The sequence below is a fragment of the Mustela putorius genome, unplaced genomic scaffold (genome assembly GCF_011764305.1).
Source record: "Mustela putorius furo isolate JIRA1106 unplaced genomic scaffold, ASM1176430v1.1 tig00000592_pilon_pilon_pilon, whole genome shotgun sequence".
NCBI lineage: Eukaryota > Metazoa > Chordata > Mammalia > Carnivora > Mustelidae > Mustela > Mustela putorius.
Genome location: NW_025421426.1, coordinates 611,358 through 627,491, shown reverse-complemented (window position 1 = coordinate 627,491; position 16,134 = coordinate 611,358). Strand labels below are relative to the sequence as shown.

Here is a 16,134-nt window from a genome sequence, read left to right as displayed (position 1 = left end):
GGAATATTACATGGACATGACATCAGCATGTCATTAACTGTACCACATAACACCCTGCTTTCAAACAGTGAATAATAAGTCAGGGTCAGAACTTACAACTTCTGTGTTATTTTTTTAAAGATATGTGATTTCTAAAAAATAAACTTTTTGTATGTAATAATTTAAAGCTAGTTCTTTTTTTTTTTTTTTGGACCTTACTTTGAATGTTTCCATATTTAAACATGTATTCTCATATAGCAATTATGACTTTGGTACTTTTCATACTTTCTTTAGTGTTTTGTTCTAGAAGTCAGATTTTTTTTTCAGCGTTCCAAAATTCATTGTTTTTGCGCCACACCCAGTGCCCCATGCAATCTGTGCCCTCCATAATACCCACCATCAGGCTCACCCAACCCCCCAGTCCCTCCCCTCCAAAACCCTTGGTTTGATTCTCAGAGTCCACAGTCTCATGGTTTGTATCTGCCTCCAATTTCCCCCATCTCACTTCTCCTCTCCATCTCCCCATGTTCTCATGTTATTCCTTGTGCTCCACAAGTAAGTGAAACCATATGATAATTGACTGTCTCTGCTTAGAAGTCAGATTTCTATAGCCAAACCTCCTTTAGCTATGTGCCTTACCTAAAACTAAATATAATTCCATATCTTTTGATGACTCAGAGAAACCAACCTTTCGCCTTAGACTTCAGTTGAGCCGAGGAAAGGTGATGTTGTGGGGTGGGGGAGGTGTCTCAGCAACAGATTTGGGGTGGGAGGGAGACTTCTGTTTCTGAAAATATGGTGAACCGGATACTCTCAGAACCTTTTCAGCACACACCTGTACAGAATTTATTTTTATTTTTAATCTCTAAAAGGCTGAGCTAGCAATAAGTTCTCAGGGAATTTTTGAGAGGCAAAAGCAACCAGAAAGTTCAAATCTAGATAATCAAGAGCTATGGGGTGGCCATTTGCACTGAGGACATTTGTCAAGCCCCTGAAGCCGAATGATTTCTGAGCTGTGACCTCACGTGGGAGCTTTGGTCCAGACTTGGTAGGAAAGCCTAGAACCCAGAAGGAGCCCTATTCCCTGAAAGGGTGAACTTTACAAAAACTCCACCTCCTGGGAAGAGGAAAGCTGCCTGACTGGGTGCTGGCTCAGGTGTGTGGGGCGGGTCTTCTCTGACAGTCCCATCTCACTTAAGGTGGGAACAAACAACTCATACTACCTTTGTGGCTGGAGACAAGCAACCCAAGAGTCTAAAGCCAACACCAATGAAGGAAGAACACAACTTTCCCCCAGGCTCCAGTGTCCCAGATCCAGCTCTGAGAATCACGGGGTCATAATCAAGTATTTAAGGAAACTGCCCCCATGAGGAGAAGCAGTAGAAACTAGACCCGAGAGTCAGACTTGAAGACTTGGAATTAATCAGATGCATGGTATGTGAGTACATCGACCATGAAGAGATGAAACGGACCGAGGACCAAGAGACTTTAAAAAGTGATCAAGAGGATCTGGACAACAAAAACCTTGTAGAAAATAATCAACTTTTTTTTTTTTTTAAGATCTTTTAAATTTATTTGTTGGAGAGAGGAAGAAGCAGACTCCCTGCTGAGCAGACTCCCCACTCACATGGGGCTCTATCCCAGGACTCTGAGATCATGACCTGAGCCAAAGGCAGACATTAACCCACGGAGCTATACCCAGGCACCCCAATAGTTGACGTTTCTATAACTTTAATTCCTCGGGCTTTTGGCCTTTTTCTGGAGCTTTTCTACTTCACCTTCTGACTCCCTGGGTGGGTGTTCTAATCCAGTGAACCTCTTTCTCACTCACTGTTCAGCTGGCCACTCACCTGACAGTAACCCCTTGCCTGCGGCCCCGTGTGGTGCCCTGGGATTTTCTTGTGTTCCTGCTAACACTCCGCCCCTCTCCTCCAGCTTTTGGCCCCCTTGATGCCTTCAGCGTTTCTTTTGCATCCTGTTTCTCAAGTCGTGCTTGCTTTAACCCCCTCCACCATGACATCAAAATTCAAACTATTAAACAGAGTCATCACTGACCTTTAAAATCCCAGTCCTCCCTGTTTCATCTGTGCATTGGAGAATTTAGCTGAATTTGTTGACAATTTATGAAATTCTGCTTTCCCCAAAAGAGCTGAATTTGAGTTACCTTCTTGAGGTTAAAAGCCGCCAGATTACTAGATGCTTTGAAAGCCGTGCAGTCTAGGGACAACTGGGTGGCTCAGTGGTTTAAGCCTCTGCCTTCAGCTCAGGTCATGATCTCAGGGTCCTGGATCGAGCCCTGCATCGGGCTCTCCATTCGGCGGGGAGCCTGCTTCCCCCTCTCTCTCTGCCTGCCTCTCTGCCTGCTTGTGACCTCTCTCTCTCTCTCTTTCTCTCTCTCTGTCAAATAAATAAATAATTTTTTTTTTTTTTTTTTTAAACCATGCAGTCTGAAGTTTCCTGCTAAGCCTTTAATGCTTTGGACATTCTTCACCTGGTGTCCAGCTGCACTTGAAAAACTCGGGCACTGAGTGCCCAGCGTCCGAAAACTACCCCTCAAGGAGCATGCTAGCCAGAAGTGCACGTGAAAACAGTATAAAGCATACCCAAAACACAGTCCCATCTACAAAAGCAGTCAACCTTCCTGCGCATTTATTAGGAGCTCTAGAAGTGAAGTGGTCAGATGCCCCAGGCTTTGAAGACAAAATTCATCCAAAATACCATTCTCAGTAGCATTTGTCGAGAGAAGGGGGAAAATTATCTCATTAGAGTCTCGGACTCGGTTCCCTTGAACTGCAGCTGTTTCAACCCTCAGTCAGCGGAATGATACGAAAGCCACCTACCTTCCTGGAATAGCAAACTCTTGGAATATTTGTGCACAGGAGGATACTTTCGCCTAAAGAAGTAAATACGAATGGATTGCAGCAAAATGTCTAAGGGCTTTCATTCAGTAAAATGACAGGGCCAGATAGGAGACTGAGAAGCCAAGCCCCTCATTCACAAAATTCAAAACTAGGAGTCTGTGTAAGCGTGAGTCTGTTTCCTTTTGGGACCAAATCTGTGGCTTTTGTGACTTCATTCTGTTTCTTAATTTAGGTTGTTTCTCCTAAATAAGTAAATAAGACATGCAAATTACAGCATTCTAACCTGTATTAGGAACTCAAGGGTCAGTTCTTCAGTTGTGGGAAAGATCACTGTTGGGAGTTTGAGGAGATGGCGGGAACCGTCCAGACTGGACCTTGTGCAAAGTCTAGCTTTCTTCTGAGAGGCTTGGGTCTGGTTTCTGCCTCAGTCCCATCACCGTGTGACCTTGAGCAAGTTTGTCCATCCTTTTTACTTCTTTTCAAATATATGTGAAGGTGCATGATACAATTAAAAAACAAACAAACAAACAAAAACAATGGTTGCCGGGAGCTGGAGTCCATCAGAGGGATGAGGAGTGACTGCTATGGGTTTCTTTCCAAGGTGATCATATTTTCTCAAATTAGATAGTGCTGATGGTTGCACAACCCTGCATATACCAAAAAACAAAGAAAAAACCACTGAATTGTGCTCTTTAAAAGGATGAATTTTGCGGTATGTGAATTCTGTCTTAATAAAGCTGTTGTTTTTGTAATTCGATGTCAAGATTACAATATAATGAATTTCCATGTAGCCATCACTCGACCCCCCAGCCAGCTACTCATAGCTCATCTTCTTCTACCTATACCTCTAGCCACTTTCCCCTCTGCTGAATTATTCTGAAGCAAATCTCGGATCTTTATCTGTCAATATTCCAGTATGTGTGCCTGAGAGATAAGGACTTTTCAAAACAAAATCAGGACATAATGGACACATTCTGTGTCCATTTAGTGTGTCCACTAAACGGACACAGAAGCCTCAAATTAAGGTTAATGGATTCCCACCCTGGAAGCCTGAAGCTCAACCTGAGCCCAGCAGTGCCCGCATCTTCCTCATCTGAGAGGAAGCATCCACGCCCACCAACACAGACATGCAGTTTAGGGCCAGAAGAAAGGAGCAAAGAGGCACACCCCGGCAAAATGTCCAGATTCACATTCAACAACATGGACATCACCTGCCATTTTGTCCAGGCCTTTGCCTGCCAAGCATTGCCCGCTGTACGCCTGGCAGGGGTACCGCTCGCATGAGTCGTCCTATCTGCAAAAGACCAACGGGATAAAATCCGTCGGCTAGTCCAGGCTGTCACTCAAAACCTCAGCCCTTCTGACTCATTGCTCTTCCATCCGACCCTGCTTCGAGGTCTTCAATGGAACTTGCTAACCTCATCTCTTTTTTTGCATATTCATGGCGTTGCAGCTGGGAGCGATTTCGGCCTCTCACCGATCTGCCCCGCCTCTCCTGTCATACCTTCCTCGCGAAACCTGCCCTCCGTGACTCCCCATTCTCCCATCTCTGACGTCCTCCCTGTGAATCTCCGCTTTGAACTTGCTGCTAAGCCAGCTCGTGTCCTCACCCTGTGGGGTCGTCGTTCCCTCCCTGTTGATCGGCTCCCATCTGGTGTCCTCACCCTGTGGGGTCGTCGTTCCCTCCCTGTTGATCGGCTCCCATCTGTGACACGTCCGTCACTTGGCCCCAGGAGTTAACTTCCAACAATGATAACAATTTAAAATATGAATTGTCTCAGCCAGAAATCAGCTGGCTATTTCCAGTAAATCCTTCCTGGTGCTCAGACGTGGGAGCGCTGACGACACGGGGGTGGGTACTCAGCAGACCAGACAGGGAGGGCCCTAACGGCACGAAGGTAGCAACGGGGAGAGACAAACTGTTGGAGGTGTAACCTGAGCCACGCTCAGGAGAATGGGTACCAGTTCGTGGTGCTGTGACTGTGGCTAGCACCGTCCTCTCTGAACGTTTACTCTGAATTCAGGGAAAGTAAAAATACTTAGCAGGTAATGCTGAACTGCACTGAGCCCGTGCTGTGGTTTCAAGTTCAGATGATGGATGGGTGCGATTTAAGAGACAATTTAAGAGATAAGAGAAAAGTGCTCAGCAGAGAGCCCTGGTAAAGAGTCAGCACTCGCAAAATGTTCGTCATGAAGTTTTGTGAGCCGAGACCAGGAGGTGGGCCTGGGTGGGCCGGTGAACAAGGAGCGGTATGTACCAGAGGAGAGATGAGTCGGGACGGGGTCCTTGAGGGCACCCCCCTTGACTTGTTTTCTCCCAGCTGTTTGTGGGGCAAGTTTAGGAAGCAGGAAGGAAGAGAGGCTGACCACGATCGCAAATTTGGCCTAGCGGCCTCTAATCAAAAAAATGAACTTGCTCTGTCTGGTGGAAGTTGTTCATAGTGTTTGTGGGGACGAGAATGCAACGCGCTCATACGCTGAGCTTTCAAAGTAGGAACTTCACCCTATAAAGCAGAAGAGCGTTTTTTTTTTTTTTCATCTTTTGTGGTTTCACATAGCTTAAGTGTGACAATCCCTACTTCTAGACCAAGTGAGAGGCCAGGCATTGAGGAGTGAGTGTGGCCTGGATTTCTGTCCCCTCTCCATCATCCCTTTTATTTTACTCTTATCGTGCTTTCCAGAAAGTCTGCCTGCTGGGAGAATCGTTTTGACAGTTTCCCGTGTTGTCAGATAGCTCCACAGAATTCAGTTTCTGAGAACAGGCCAGAGGCATGCAGTGACATTGCATAATCCTCTTCTGAAGCCGGAGATATCAGCCGGAGAGCTCACGGGAGCTGTTTCACACCACGATGAAAGGAGCAGGCGTCATGGATGGTATGCCCAAGGTGAGTGACGGGGACTGCTTGGAGGGGCGGGCGGTGGGACACCCTGGTATGGCTAAGGACAGGGACCGATTTGCACTCCAAGTTTCTAATGAAGTTGAAAGGTGAATAGTAGTGAGTGTGAGTTTGAGGTCGTACTAATAGTAGTCCATGTGAGTTTGAGATGGAGAAGTTTAACCAAGTTTAACTAAGTCTAAGTGTGGAAAAGATATGTGTTCTAAAGCCTCTGCCAGTTTGATTGAGAGACGGATGAAATGACTTCCTAGCAGAAGCCAGGTTATGGGGTTGATGATACAACTCACCCATCCCTTGGCGACCATTCACCTTCTAACAAACTTCTTGAGCAAGACGTGAGTCTCGGCCTCCGCCCACGCTGGCCTCCCCTCTCTGGGCCCTGCAGACAGTTAGTGTCTCTCCCAGGTGTCCTGGTTGATCCCGTGCTCCTTCCCCAGAGCGGAGTCTACCTCCGGCTTCAGCCCCCGAGGGGCTGGGTCCACAGGGAACATTCTGCGCACTAATTCCGGAGAACTTTTGTACTGATACGTATGAGTGGGGCTCAAGTCTGTGTCATGAATCAAAAAAGATTCACTATTTAGAAAGTTGTGTTGGCTGCTTTAAAGGAAAAACAGCTGGGACACAAGGAAAATGAAGCTCAAGGATGATCTTGCTGCACCTTTTTAAAATGTGAAGTAGAACAGGAAGAAGTGAAACAGTTACTAAAGGGGAAGCTTGTTTATATGAATTACGAATATGTTACTTAGTATTAAAATAATAACAATGGATGTCACCAGTGAAATTTACCGCTGAGTAACCTATGCCGGCCTCACTCATATGGATTGTGTGTAAATATTTAAGGAACCTTGGAATTTTATACCCAACTATTTTCTTTGAAAAAATTTTAAACCATTAGAAACCTGGGGGGGGGCAGTAATTCAGTAAATCCCTGCGTAGCCTTTACCTAGATTCACTGATTCCTGGCACTTTGCTACATTTGTCTGCCTCTCCTTGTGTGTATTTACAGAGGTGTGTGCACACTTTGTTGTTACTGTTACACCATTTGAAAATCGATTGTGGGCATAATGACATTTCACCCCTAAAGGACGCTTCACATCAATATGTATCTCTTAAAAACAAGGACATTCTTCTGTACAACTCCAATCTGATCACAGGCAAGAAAATTTAACGTTGAATTAATAATGTCCTTCTAACACTAAGTCCATACCAGCAGCAGTAGGGCAAGAACCCACATCTTCAACTCCTAGTCCAGAGGCAACCTCGGCTCTGGGATGCCTACAAAACATATCAATGCACGTGTGATATAATATACTTATTTAAAGGCTTTCTACAAGTAAGAGCACTAATGGAACAACTGTTGAGCTTCTCACCTTTTACAATGAGCAATACCTATTAGAGTTCCATTTATTTTAGCACAGTTGATCTCCTTTGTTAATTAATTGCTTTTTATTAGAGGGACACCATGCAGTCAGGGGTCATACCATGTAAGTGGTTCTCAGCTTTCAGCGCATTTGGCTTTGAAGCACCGTCAGGTTCTTCGGGGGCATCCCGGAATGCCTCTCATACCCTGCAGGTGGCCTGCGGACAGTGGGGGGTGACCGTGACTGCCTATCATGCTGTCCCCTGGTTCTGCTGCTTGTCACCCAACTGTTCTGTGTCAGTAGAGTCTCCGCCTTTGTGACCAGCAGCCTCCGTGTAGTTGTCTGACTTTGATTAGGTTTTCCCTAATTCTCACATAAAACCAAAAGAAAAATGGAAAGTAAATAAGATGGTATTAGTGTCGGGAAACTTGGGGAGTGGTACATTCGCAACAGAGGTAGTAGCTCGTCACAGGTGGCAAAGTGCTGCATCTAACACGTCATTCGTTGGCTTACTGGACAGTAGCTGGTTGCCTCCATGTTCAACTCCATTCAAGAAATGCTGGAAATTTAGGTCTAAAAGGGTGAATAAGTGATTTTATTATAAGTAAAGCCTTGTTTGGGATTTTGGGTAGTTTTACAAGTGCCTTATTTATGAAAACAGAGTTTGCGTGTACTTAAGTGACAGGGTCCCGTGTGTTACAAATTGTATTCACTTCTGAGTGTGTGTGTACCCGTGCACACCATTAGAGCTCATGTTGAAACTGGCAACTTTGGGCACAGACATCTTTGTCTGGCTGGAATTGAAGGAGAGTCAGATAAGCATGGTATTAGTTTTCCTTCGCTTTCTGAGAATTTCTGAAATTTGATTCTATTTTATACCTACTTTCTCACAGTATTTTCTCTACCTGCCCCAGCCCTGCACTTTTCTCTACCCCAGACCTGCACTTTCTCTCTTCTGTCAATATGGCTGTAGGCTCACTTGGTTTTCTGAAAGGAATTTTCAGACACGTGTCTTTCCCCTGTTTCTGAAGGGTGGTTGTCCAGAGAACTGATCAAAATAATACTTATGTTTCACGCACGTTTCAGTGTTCTGAGATGTCCTTAACATTTCAGGTTCCACCTCCAGTGAAGAGCAAATATCCTTTAGCTCTCTTCCATCCCAATTCTGGGTGGAGCGGTCCTCCAGCCCCTCAGGGAGGGGCTCGGTAAAGATTGCCAACGTACCCAGGGCTTGTCTAGACACCGGCAGGCCCAACAGCTAGGCGGTGCCTGCCTCGGCGCATCCAGGCAAGCGCACTGCGGATGTCACTTGCGGGCGGGGAGAATTGCAGGCTCCCCTTGTGCCTTTAGGACCTCTGAGGTGGGAAGCAAGACGTTTTCACTCAGTCTTTGTTGAGGAATGGCAGCGGGAATGTGTGCAGAGAACTTATGACGGCCGCAAGGCCAACCTGACCTCCTCCCGCCAAATCCCCCACCTCACTGCCTCCCCTTCCCCCACCTTGAGACGCTCCATCTGGGGGCTGGATGCCATGGGGCTTCCCCGAAAGCATCTTCCACCCTCGCTCACTCACTAGCTTGACCCCTCTCTGGACCTCCCCACCCAAGGCACGTCCCCAGCCACACCCTCCCTGGTCATTCTCAGCTTCCTCCTCCTCTTCATTTATCAACGTCTGAAATCATCTTTCCCAATTGTTTCTCCCTTTATTCATCATCTGTCGTCCCCTCTGGAGCGTCAGCTCCACAAGGGACAGACCTGGGCTTTCTTTATTCATTTTTTATTTTATTTTATTTTATTTTATTTTTTCAGTGTTCCAAGATTCATTGTTTATGCAGCACACCCAGTGCTCCAGGCAATATGTGCCCTCCTTAATGCCTACCACCAGGCTCACCTAAACCCCCTTCCTGCTCTCCTCCAAAACCCTCAGTTTGTTTCTCAGAGTCCATAGTCTCTCATGGTTCATCTCCCCCTCTGATTTCCCCCAATTCACTTCTCCTCTCCATCTCCCTGTGTCTTCAGTGTTACTTTTCAAATAAGTGAAACCATATGATAATTGACTCTCTCTGCGTGACTTATTTCACTCAACATAATCTCCTCCAGTCCCGTCCATGTTGATACCAAAGTTGGGTATTCATCCTTTCTGATGGAGGCATCATACTTCATTTTATATATGGACCACATCTTCCTTATCCATTCCGTCCGTTGAAGGGCATCTTGGTTCTTTCCACAGTTTGGTGACCGTGGCCATTACTGCTATGAACATTGGGGTACGGATGGCCCTTCTTTTCACTACATCTGGATCTTTGGGATAAATATCCAGTAGTGCAATTACAGGGTCATAGGGAAGCTCTGTTTTTAATTTCTTAAGGAATCTCCACACTGTTTTCCAAAGTGGCTGTACCAACTTGCATTCCCACCAACAGTGTAAGAGGGTTCCTCTTTCTCCACATCCTCTCCAACACATGTTGTTTACTGTCTTGTTGATTCGGGCCATTCTAACTGGTGTAAGGTGGTATCTCAATGTGGTTTTGATTTGAATCTCCCTGATGGCTAATGATGATGAACACATTTTCATGTGTCTGATAGCCATTTGTATGTCTTCTGGGCTTTCTTACTCAGGGCTGGGTCTCCAGTGCCTACAGCAGTACCTGTCCATAGGTGCCCAATAAACAATTTGAGTTGTGTGTGAATAAGTGGGAGGTCACAGAGAGTGCAGATGGAACACTTGCGACATAGCCCTGCCCTGCCACAAGGTCAGAGACAGTACTTCCTAGTTGTCAGACACCTGGGAACTGAGGCCACCACGACTCTAAGCTCCCTAACCGCTACCTGGCCCCAGCCTGATCCACTCAGCCTAGACTTTCGAGAACTGGCCCCCTTCTCACTCCCATGGTCGGAAGTTGCCTTAGATCTGAGCCTTTGCAGCTGAAGTCAAGGTCACAAGGACCTGCGGCCTCCCCGTGACCTTGTCCAGCAGTTCCATCCCTTTACCTGCCTCACAAGGCAAAACATCCCAGATATGACAGCCAGCCAGAGAACACAGTTCACTGTCCACAGTTTAGCCATCTACCCAGCAACGGGATCCAATGTAGTTACTGGATCCTGGGGTTTGGATGATCAACACAGAGCTGATGTCCTAGTAGGGCCAGAAAGTCAGTAGATGAGTAACTGGACACAATGACTTCAGCGTTGAGAACTGCCCTGAAGAAAATAAAACAAGGTGATCTGATCAAGGTGATGGATAGAGAGGGCCTCCCCGGAGACCTGCACGATGGCAGAAGCATTCCAGACAGAGGAGACAGCAAAGGCAAAGGCCCTACAGCAGGAAGAGATTCAGCCTGTTGGAAGATCCGCAAAAAGGCCGACGTTGTTGGGGCAGAGGGACAAGGAGAGAGAGTGGGCAGAAACGAGACTGCAGGGAGAAGCAGGGTCCTGTTCATGTGGGACCTTGTTGGTCCTGTAAGATCTTTAAGGTGCATTCTAAGTGCTAAGGAAGCCACTGGCCTATTTAAAGAAGGAGATGACATGATCTGATGTCTTATGGTCTTATGTTTCTAAGACATCACTCAGGCTGCTATGCAACAAATGGATGTTGGCCAAGAAGAGCAGAAGCGGAGGATGAGTCAGGAGACAAGGGCGGGGGTCTCTCCTTCCATTTTGCAGGCCGCCGTGCTGTTCCCAGTGCACACGAACAAAAACCCCTTCCCTGTCCTTTGAAAAAACTTTTGACATTTTGAAACTGTCAGGGGAAATGAACAGAAAGAAGACCAAAGAAAGATGTAAACAGTTTTTATTGAACGACACATGCTACGCATCCTTTTAAACTGATGTTTGTTTTCTACCAACCTTATTTCCAGGCAATATACCTTTCATTCATTCAACAAATTAATGGGTGCCTGCCCTGTGCCGTGCACTGTTCTAAACACCACCCGTTTCCCAATATAATAAACTGTCATTTTAGTGAATAAAATACCCATCATATTGTATGATCACTCCTGTTTAATAACTTTTATTCTCGTAACAGTTTATTTGCTAGAGAGCTCACTATTAAAAAAAACAAACAAAAAAAAACTCAACAGAACACCCTCACAACCCCCAAAGTTACCAGACTATTCAAAGAAAAGTCGTCTGCATGATCATCGAATGGGGAAGCAGCCCTAAAAACAGAACATGGTCATTTTGGAACTAGGATGACTAAGGGAGGAAATGACAAGTGCCTGGAGGGGAAATAACTTCAAAGGACGGAGGTGGGAGGCGGGGAGAAGTGATATTTGGATACTCCAACATGAGTTGCAAAAAGGGGAAATAAATACTTTAGGAACCGTGTCCGTCTGTATTGCTCATAAGTCATTTTGGGCTGGAGTGGAAGAGAAGGCTTGGGTCCACACCATGGGGACAGAAGTAATGGCAAGAAGGCAGTGTGTCCCGCACCTGGGCCGGCATCCGGGCTTCTGGGCAAAGGCTTGCAGTCTCTGCAGACTCCTCTAGGAAAAACACGGAAACCACTGAAAAGTCATCCACGGGCACGTCTGGGCTACCCATGTGGCCACGCACTCCCGAGAGAATGTCTCCGTGAGCTTAGAAGTTACTGGATAGACAGTATTGTTCTTTTTCCTGCAAGTCTTGTTTCTCCGTAGAACCAAAAGCAGCTTTTGCTCTGCATCTGTTACAGGCAATCTGTCATCCAGGGAGAAGAAAACAGAAGGAATGAGACAAGAAAGCAGTAGGGTCTTTCTCCCTTGGCAATTTTTGCCCTCCAGTTAACAGAAAGTAAAAAGGGCTTTGGGGGATGTTCACTTCAGGTTCAGAATGTAAACTTGCCCCGAGGTTGAAAGGGCATAAGAGTTGATGATAGACAGCGAGTACTTCCAGCTGGTTCTTTCCTGCATGGATGTTGCCCAAAGTGAGGAGATTAATGAATATCGTGAGGTCAGCGCGGCCAGTTACACACACCAGTGTCTCACTGTCCGTGTGGTCTCCCAAGTAAGACCTGCGACGGGCTTATCCATAACTCATTACTGACAACAAAGTGGGTAAGTCCAGGCACTGGGATAAATTCACATCCACAGAGGGGAGACCACGAGCTCAAGTAACAGGGTGGCTCCTTGCTTTCCTAACACACCTAAAAATGACCCGGGCATAGAGAGTTCAGTGAACTGGCATGAACCTTCCCTTATCTTTCTGTGATCTGTTAAACAGCTTGGGCCAGCTTTGAATTCTTCCTGATCAATCAGATGGAAAAAAATCACACCCTGAAGGGCCCTTGACTGCTAGCCTCCCAGACGATCTTAGATGCGGGACACGGATACAACATTTTTCTAACGTCTGTTATGTATTCTCATATGCATTAAAAAAAAAAGAATACTAGCTCATCAAACAATTTTACAGGCAAGGTAGCTTAGGAAGAGTTGTTAGTAATTGGTCTCTTTTAACATTTTACTCTAAGTAAAACAATGTACCAAGAACGATGACACATGGCTATGACGGGAAGCAGTTAATAGACACACGGAGTTGACAAGTGCCATCCTAGACAAAGTGTCCTCCTCATCGGACAGGGCACGATGGCACAGAAACACCTTCTTGTAGCCCCTGTCTTTCCTCTTCTTTTTCCTTCAAAAAAAAAAAAAAAAAGAAAGAAAGAAAACAGGAAGAGAGGAAAGGAAGCTTAAAAGGGAAAGAACCCAGCTGTGGAGGCCCCAAGAAGTTCCCAGTCACTCGCCCTCCTCCCTCCCTGCGCTTCTCACGAGCAAGGGCTCAACCTCAACCACTTCCAGAAGTTGCTTCCAACTTCTCTTTTTTTTCCAAACAAGGTATCTTAATCGATAACCCAGGGATGTGACTGGCTAAGAGTTAACGTGGAGGTGGTGGAGGAGGGAGCGGTGAGGAACAGTGGACTGAAGGACACAGTTTGGTATAACAGACACCCATCTTGGGCCACAACCAATTAAATATCAGTTACTGGAAGGCCTGGTTTCTCATTGCGTCATTTCTATCCTGAGGCTACATCAAGGGGACCTGTACTGCTTTGCTCACTGCCCCCAGCATACGGTGTCAAACCTACAGTAGGGATTTAATATATGATTGCCAAATCAATGAAGCACGAAAAGTGCATTCTAGCAAGGTTCCCATCAATAGGGGAAGTAGATTCAAACGAGTGGATCTGGTCAAGACCCAAACCTACTGGAAAACCACAGCGTTCAGGCCTCAGGGAAGAAAATACTTCACTTCCATTGGTCGGCTTCGGAATTTTTTTCTGGTCAGTCACTTCCTCAAAGTCTTATCCGTGGGCAGGACCTTCCACAGCTACGGAAGTCCTGGGATAAGGGGCTTTCTCATCTGAACCTTCAAGAAGATTTCAAAGCTGGAGGGTTCAGAGGTCAACGTTACGGTGGAGAAATCACTTCACGTTTCTGCTTTTTCATAGAGGATGCCATCAACCAGGGCCATTTTTACAGGTGTTAGGAGAACAAGGAATCAGTCTTTGACTTAAGGTGTTCTTTTTCTCTCATGTAGCGTCTCATTTCCATGTTCGCCAGGATTGTTCCCACCACAATGGCTATTGGCACCCGATGGATGGGGGCGGGGAGCAGGGCACAGGCGGAGGGAAGGCCTGCTGTGGCCGGCCCCATCCTTTGGTAGGGCTGTTGCGGTCCGCTCAGATCTGCTGGCGAGAACAGTTGCAGAAGGAGCACACGGTTCACGCACAACTGTTTTAGACCCACACCCCTCAGCATTCCGGCTTAAACTGCCACCGAAGGGCTTCCCCTCCCGAGAGGTTTCTGCCGGTGTTTTTCAGGATATGGAATAATCACTCTGAAAAATAATTTCTTTAAAGGATCAAGATGAAGGTGAATGTGAGTATCAGCGTTTCTCTTGGTGGGCATCCATTTCTTGCAACTATTCAAACTGCCTGGGACTCTACATTAACCGTGTGAAGGGGTCTATTACTTGTCATTTCAAATTTTTCCCCTAAGTTAAGAGTGCCAGTAATGATCGTCCTCAAAGGGCTGTCACACCAGTCCAAGCAATTGAAAGCTGCTCTATGGCCCATTTTTGGCTTCGGAACCAAAAAGAGAGGATTTATATTTTGTTTAAAAAACTATATGCTACTCGGTTAATTTTTTTTTTTTTTTTTAAGCCTGAGTGTTACTCTAAACATAAAGGTTATTGGGAGAAAAGGGTATTTCGGTGTCTCAGTGAAAGTGACTTTGGGTCACTTTGTCCGCATTCTGGAGCCTGTCACTGGAGAACGCGTCCACTTTTTCAGAGCAGCGGCTGGAGCCCAAACTCGCTGATTTTGCCAGCCTCAGCCTCTCTTGACAGGCGACAGCAGCTTTCCTTCCGTGTCTCTCCTTTTGCTACGCCTTTAAAACCAGCTCCAAGAGAAACAACTCTTCTTTATGCCGTAGAATGATGCAAGAAATTACTTAGCTGTCACCTCATTAAAAAAAAAAAAAAAGCCCAAGTATTTCTGAGACTAAAATGCAGATTCTTTTTTTTATTTTCCATTAACATATAATGTATTATTGGCCCCAGGGGTACAGGTCTGTGAATCGCCAGGTTTACACACTTCACAGCATAGCACATACCTTCCCCAATGTCCATAACCCCAACCATCCTCTCTCTAAACCACCCCCACAACCCTCAGTTTGTTTTGTGAGATTAAGAGTCTCCTATGGTTTGTCTCCCTCCCGGTCCCATCTTGCTTCATTTATTCTTCTCCTACCCTTAACCCCCCACCAAAATGCAGATTCTTTTTTTTAAAAAAAGATTTTATTTATTTATTTGACAGAGAGAGATCACAAGTAGGCAGAGAGGTGGGGGGGGGGGAAGGCTCCCCACTGAACAGAGAGCCCAATGTGGGTCTCGATCCCAGGATCTGGGATCATGATCTGAGCCGAAGGCAGAGAAACTTTAACCCAGGCGCCCCTAAAATGCAGATTCTTGCCGCAGAGTTGTCTCGAGCCCCACAATAGCACCAACGAGCTCTCTCAGCACATTAGGCATGACCCATGAAAGGTGAGTAGCTGAATACCGTTGCAAGTCCCAGGGCGCGTTCTGATTATGAAATGTACCGTTTTGCTATCTTCCGTGACACCTAGTTCCCTATACCTTGTGGAATTGCACTTGTCAATGTCAGCGTTGCTCTGGAAAGTTATTGAAACCATGAGGGAAAACAGAAGTTAAGGCAACAACTTCTTTCTTGAACAATTGTTTCAAGGGGAGCTTCTTCAAGAGGAGGGAAGAAGGAAGGAGGGACAAATGGAAAACGGGAAACGGGGTGGTGGGGGGTGGAGAAAAGGAAGAGAAGGTGGTCCCAGCTCATCGACAGACTTCAGAATACAGCTGGGGGTGGGGAAGGAAGCAGCAGCAGGTCGCCCACACGTTACAGGCACGTTACAGGCACACAACACCTGCTCTTGTATCTTGCAACATCGTCCTAATTTCTCTGTTGGTGGTATGACTTGGGCGGAAAACTGCTTTCAGCTGAGATGAAGTTGACTTGGAGGCAAGGTTTCTTCTCTCTAATGGACAGGAATGATTAATGACAGTCACTCAAGTTTACCAACGTAAAGCCATTTTCTTCCAATAGAACCCTTTTTTAAAACTAAAACACATACCCAGGGTTTACAAAATTCTAACTACCAGTGAGCATGGGCTAAAAGCATGTTTTCCTTTAATCCCAAATATCTGTGGTTTCCTGGGCTCTGGTCCCCCAGCCAGAGAGAGGGAAAGTGCCAACCAAAAACTTATGTCACCTTGCACAAAGATGTTATACTCACTATAGCATAAATGGGGACACACCATACCCACACTTAGTCATCCTGACTTTTTAAAAATTAATACTATATTTTAGAGATGGTTCCTTTTCAACTCATATAAATTCTACCTCGTTCTTTTTAATGGCTTTATGGTATTCCATTATGAAAGTGTATCATTCTTTACCAATAATAACCTGTGAGCTGTGTTCTGAATTCTTAGGGCAGGATCTAATTCTGATAAATGACCATGCAACGTACATACCTAATTAAAATGTA

At 45.8% G+C, this 16,134-nt stretch overlaps 1 protein-coding gene across 4 annotated transcripts in view; it reads left to right on the top strand.

The window, feature by feature from the left end:
- The first annotated feature begins 4,731 nt into the window (after positions 1–4,731).
- The window catches only part of CASS4 (Cas scaffold protein family member 4), a 35,926-nt gene continuing 24,523 nt past the window's right edge, over positions 4,732–16,134 (top strand). The window contains exons 1-2 of one of the 4 annotated variants that reach the window (XM_004759890.3): positions 4,732–4,886; positions 5,522–5,725. In XM_004759890.3, coding sequence (XP_004759947.1) covers positions 5,690–5,725 — 36 coding nt within the window. In that variant the 5' untranslated portion in view covers positions 4,732–4,886; positions 5,522–5,689. Of the gene's footprint in view, positions 4,887–5,350; positions 5,726–16,134 lie in introns of those variants that run through there. The other 3 variants (XM_045082048.1, XM_004759894.3, XM_045082047.1) reach the window with 3 other exon arrangements.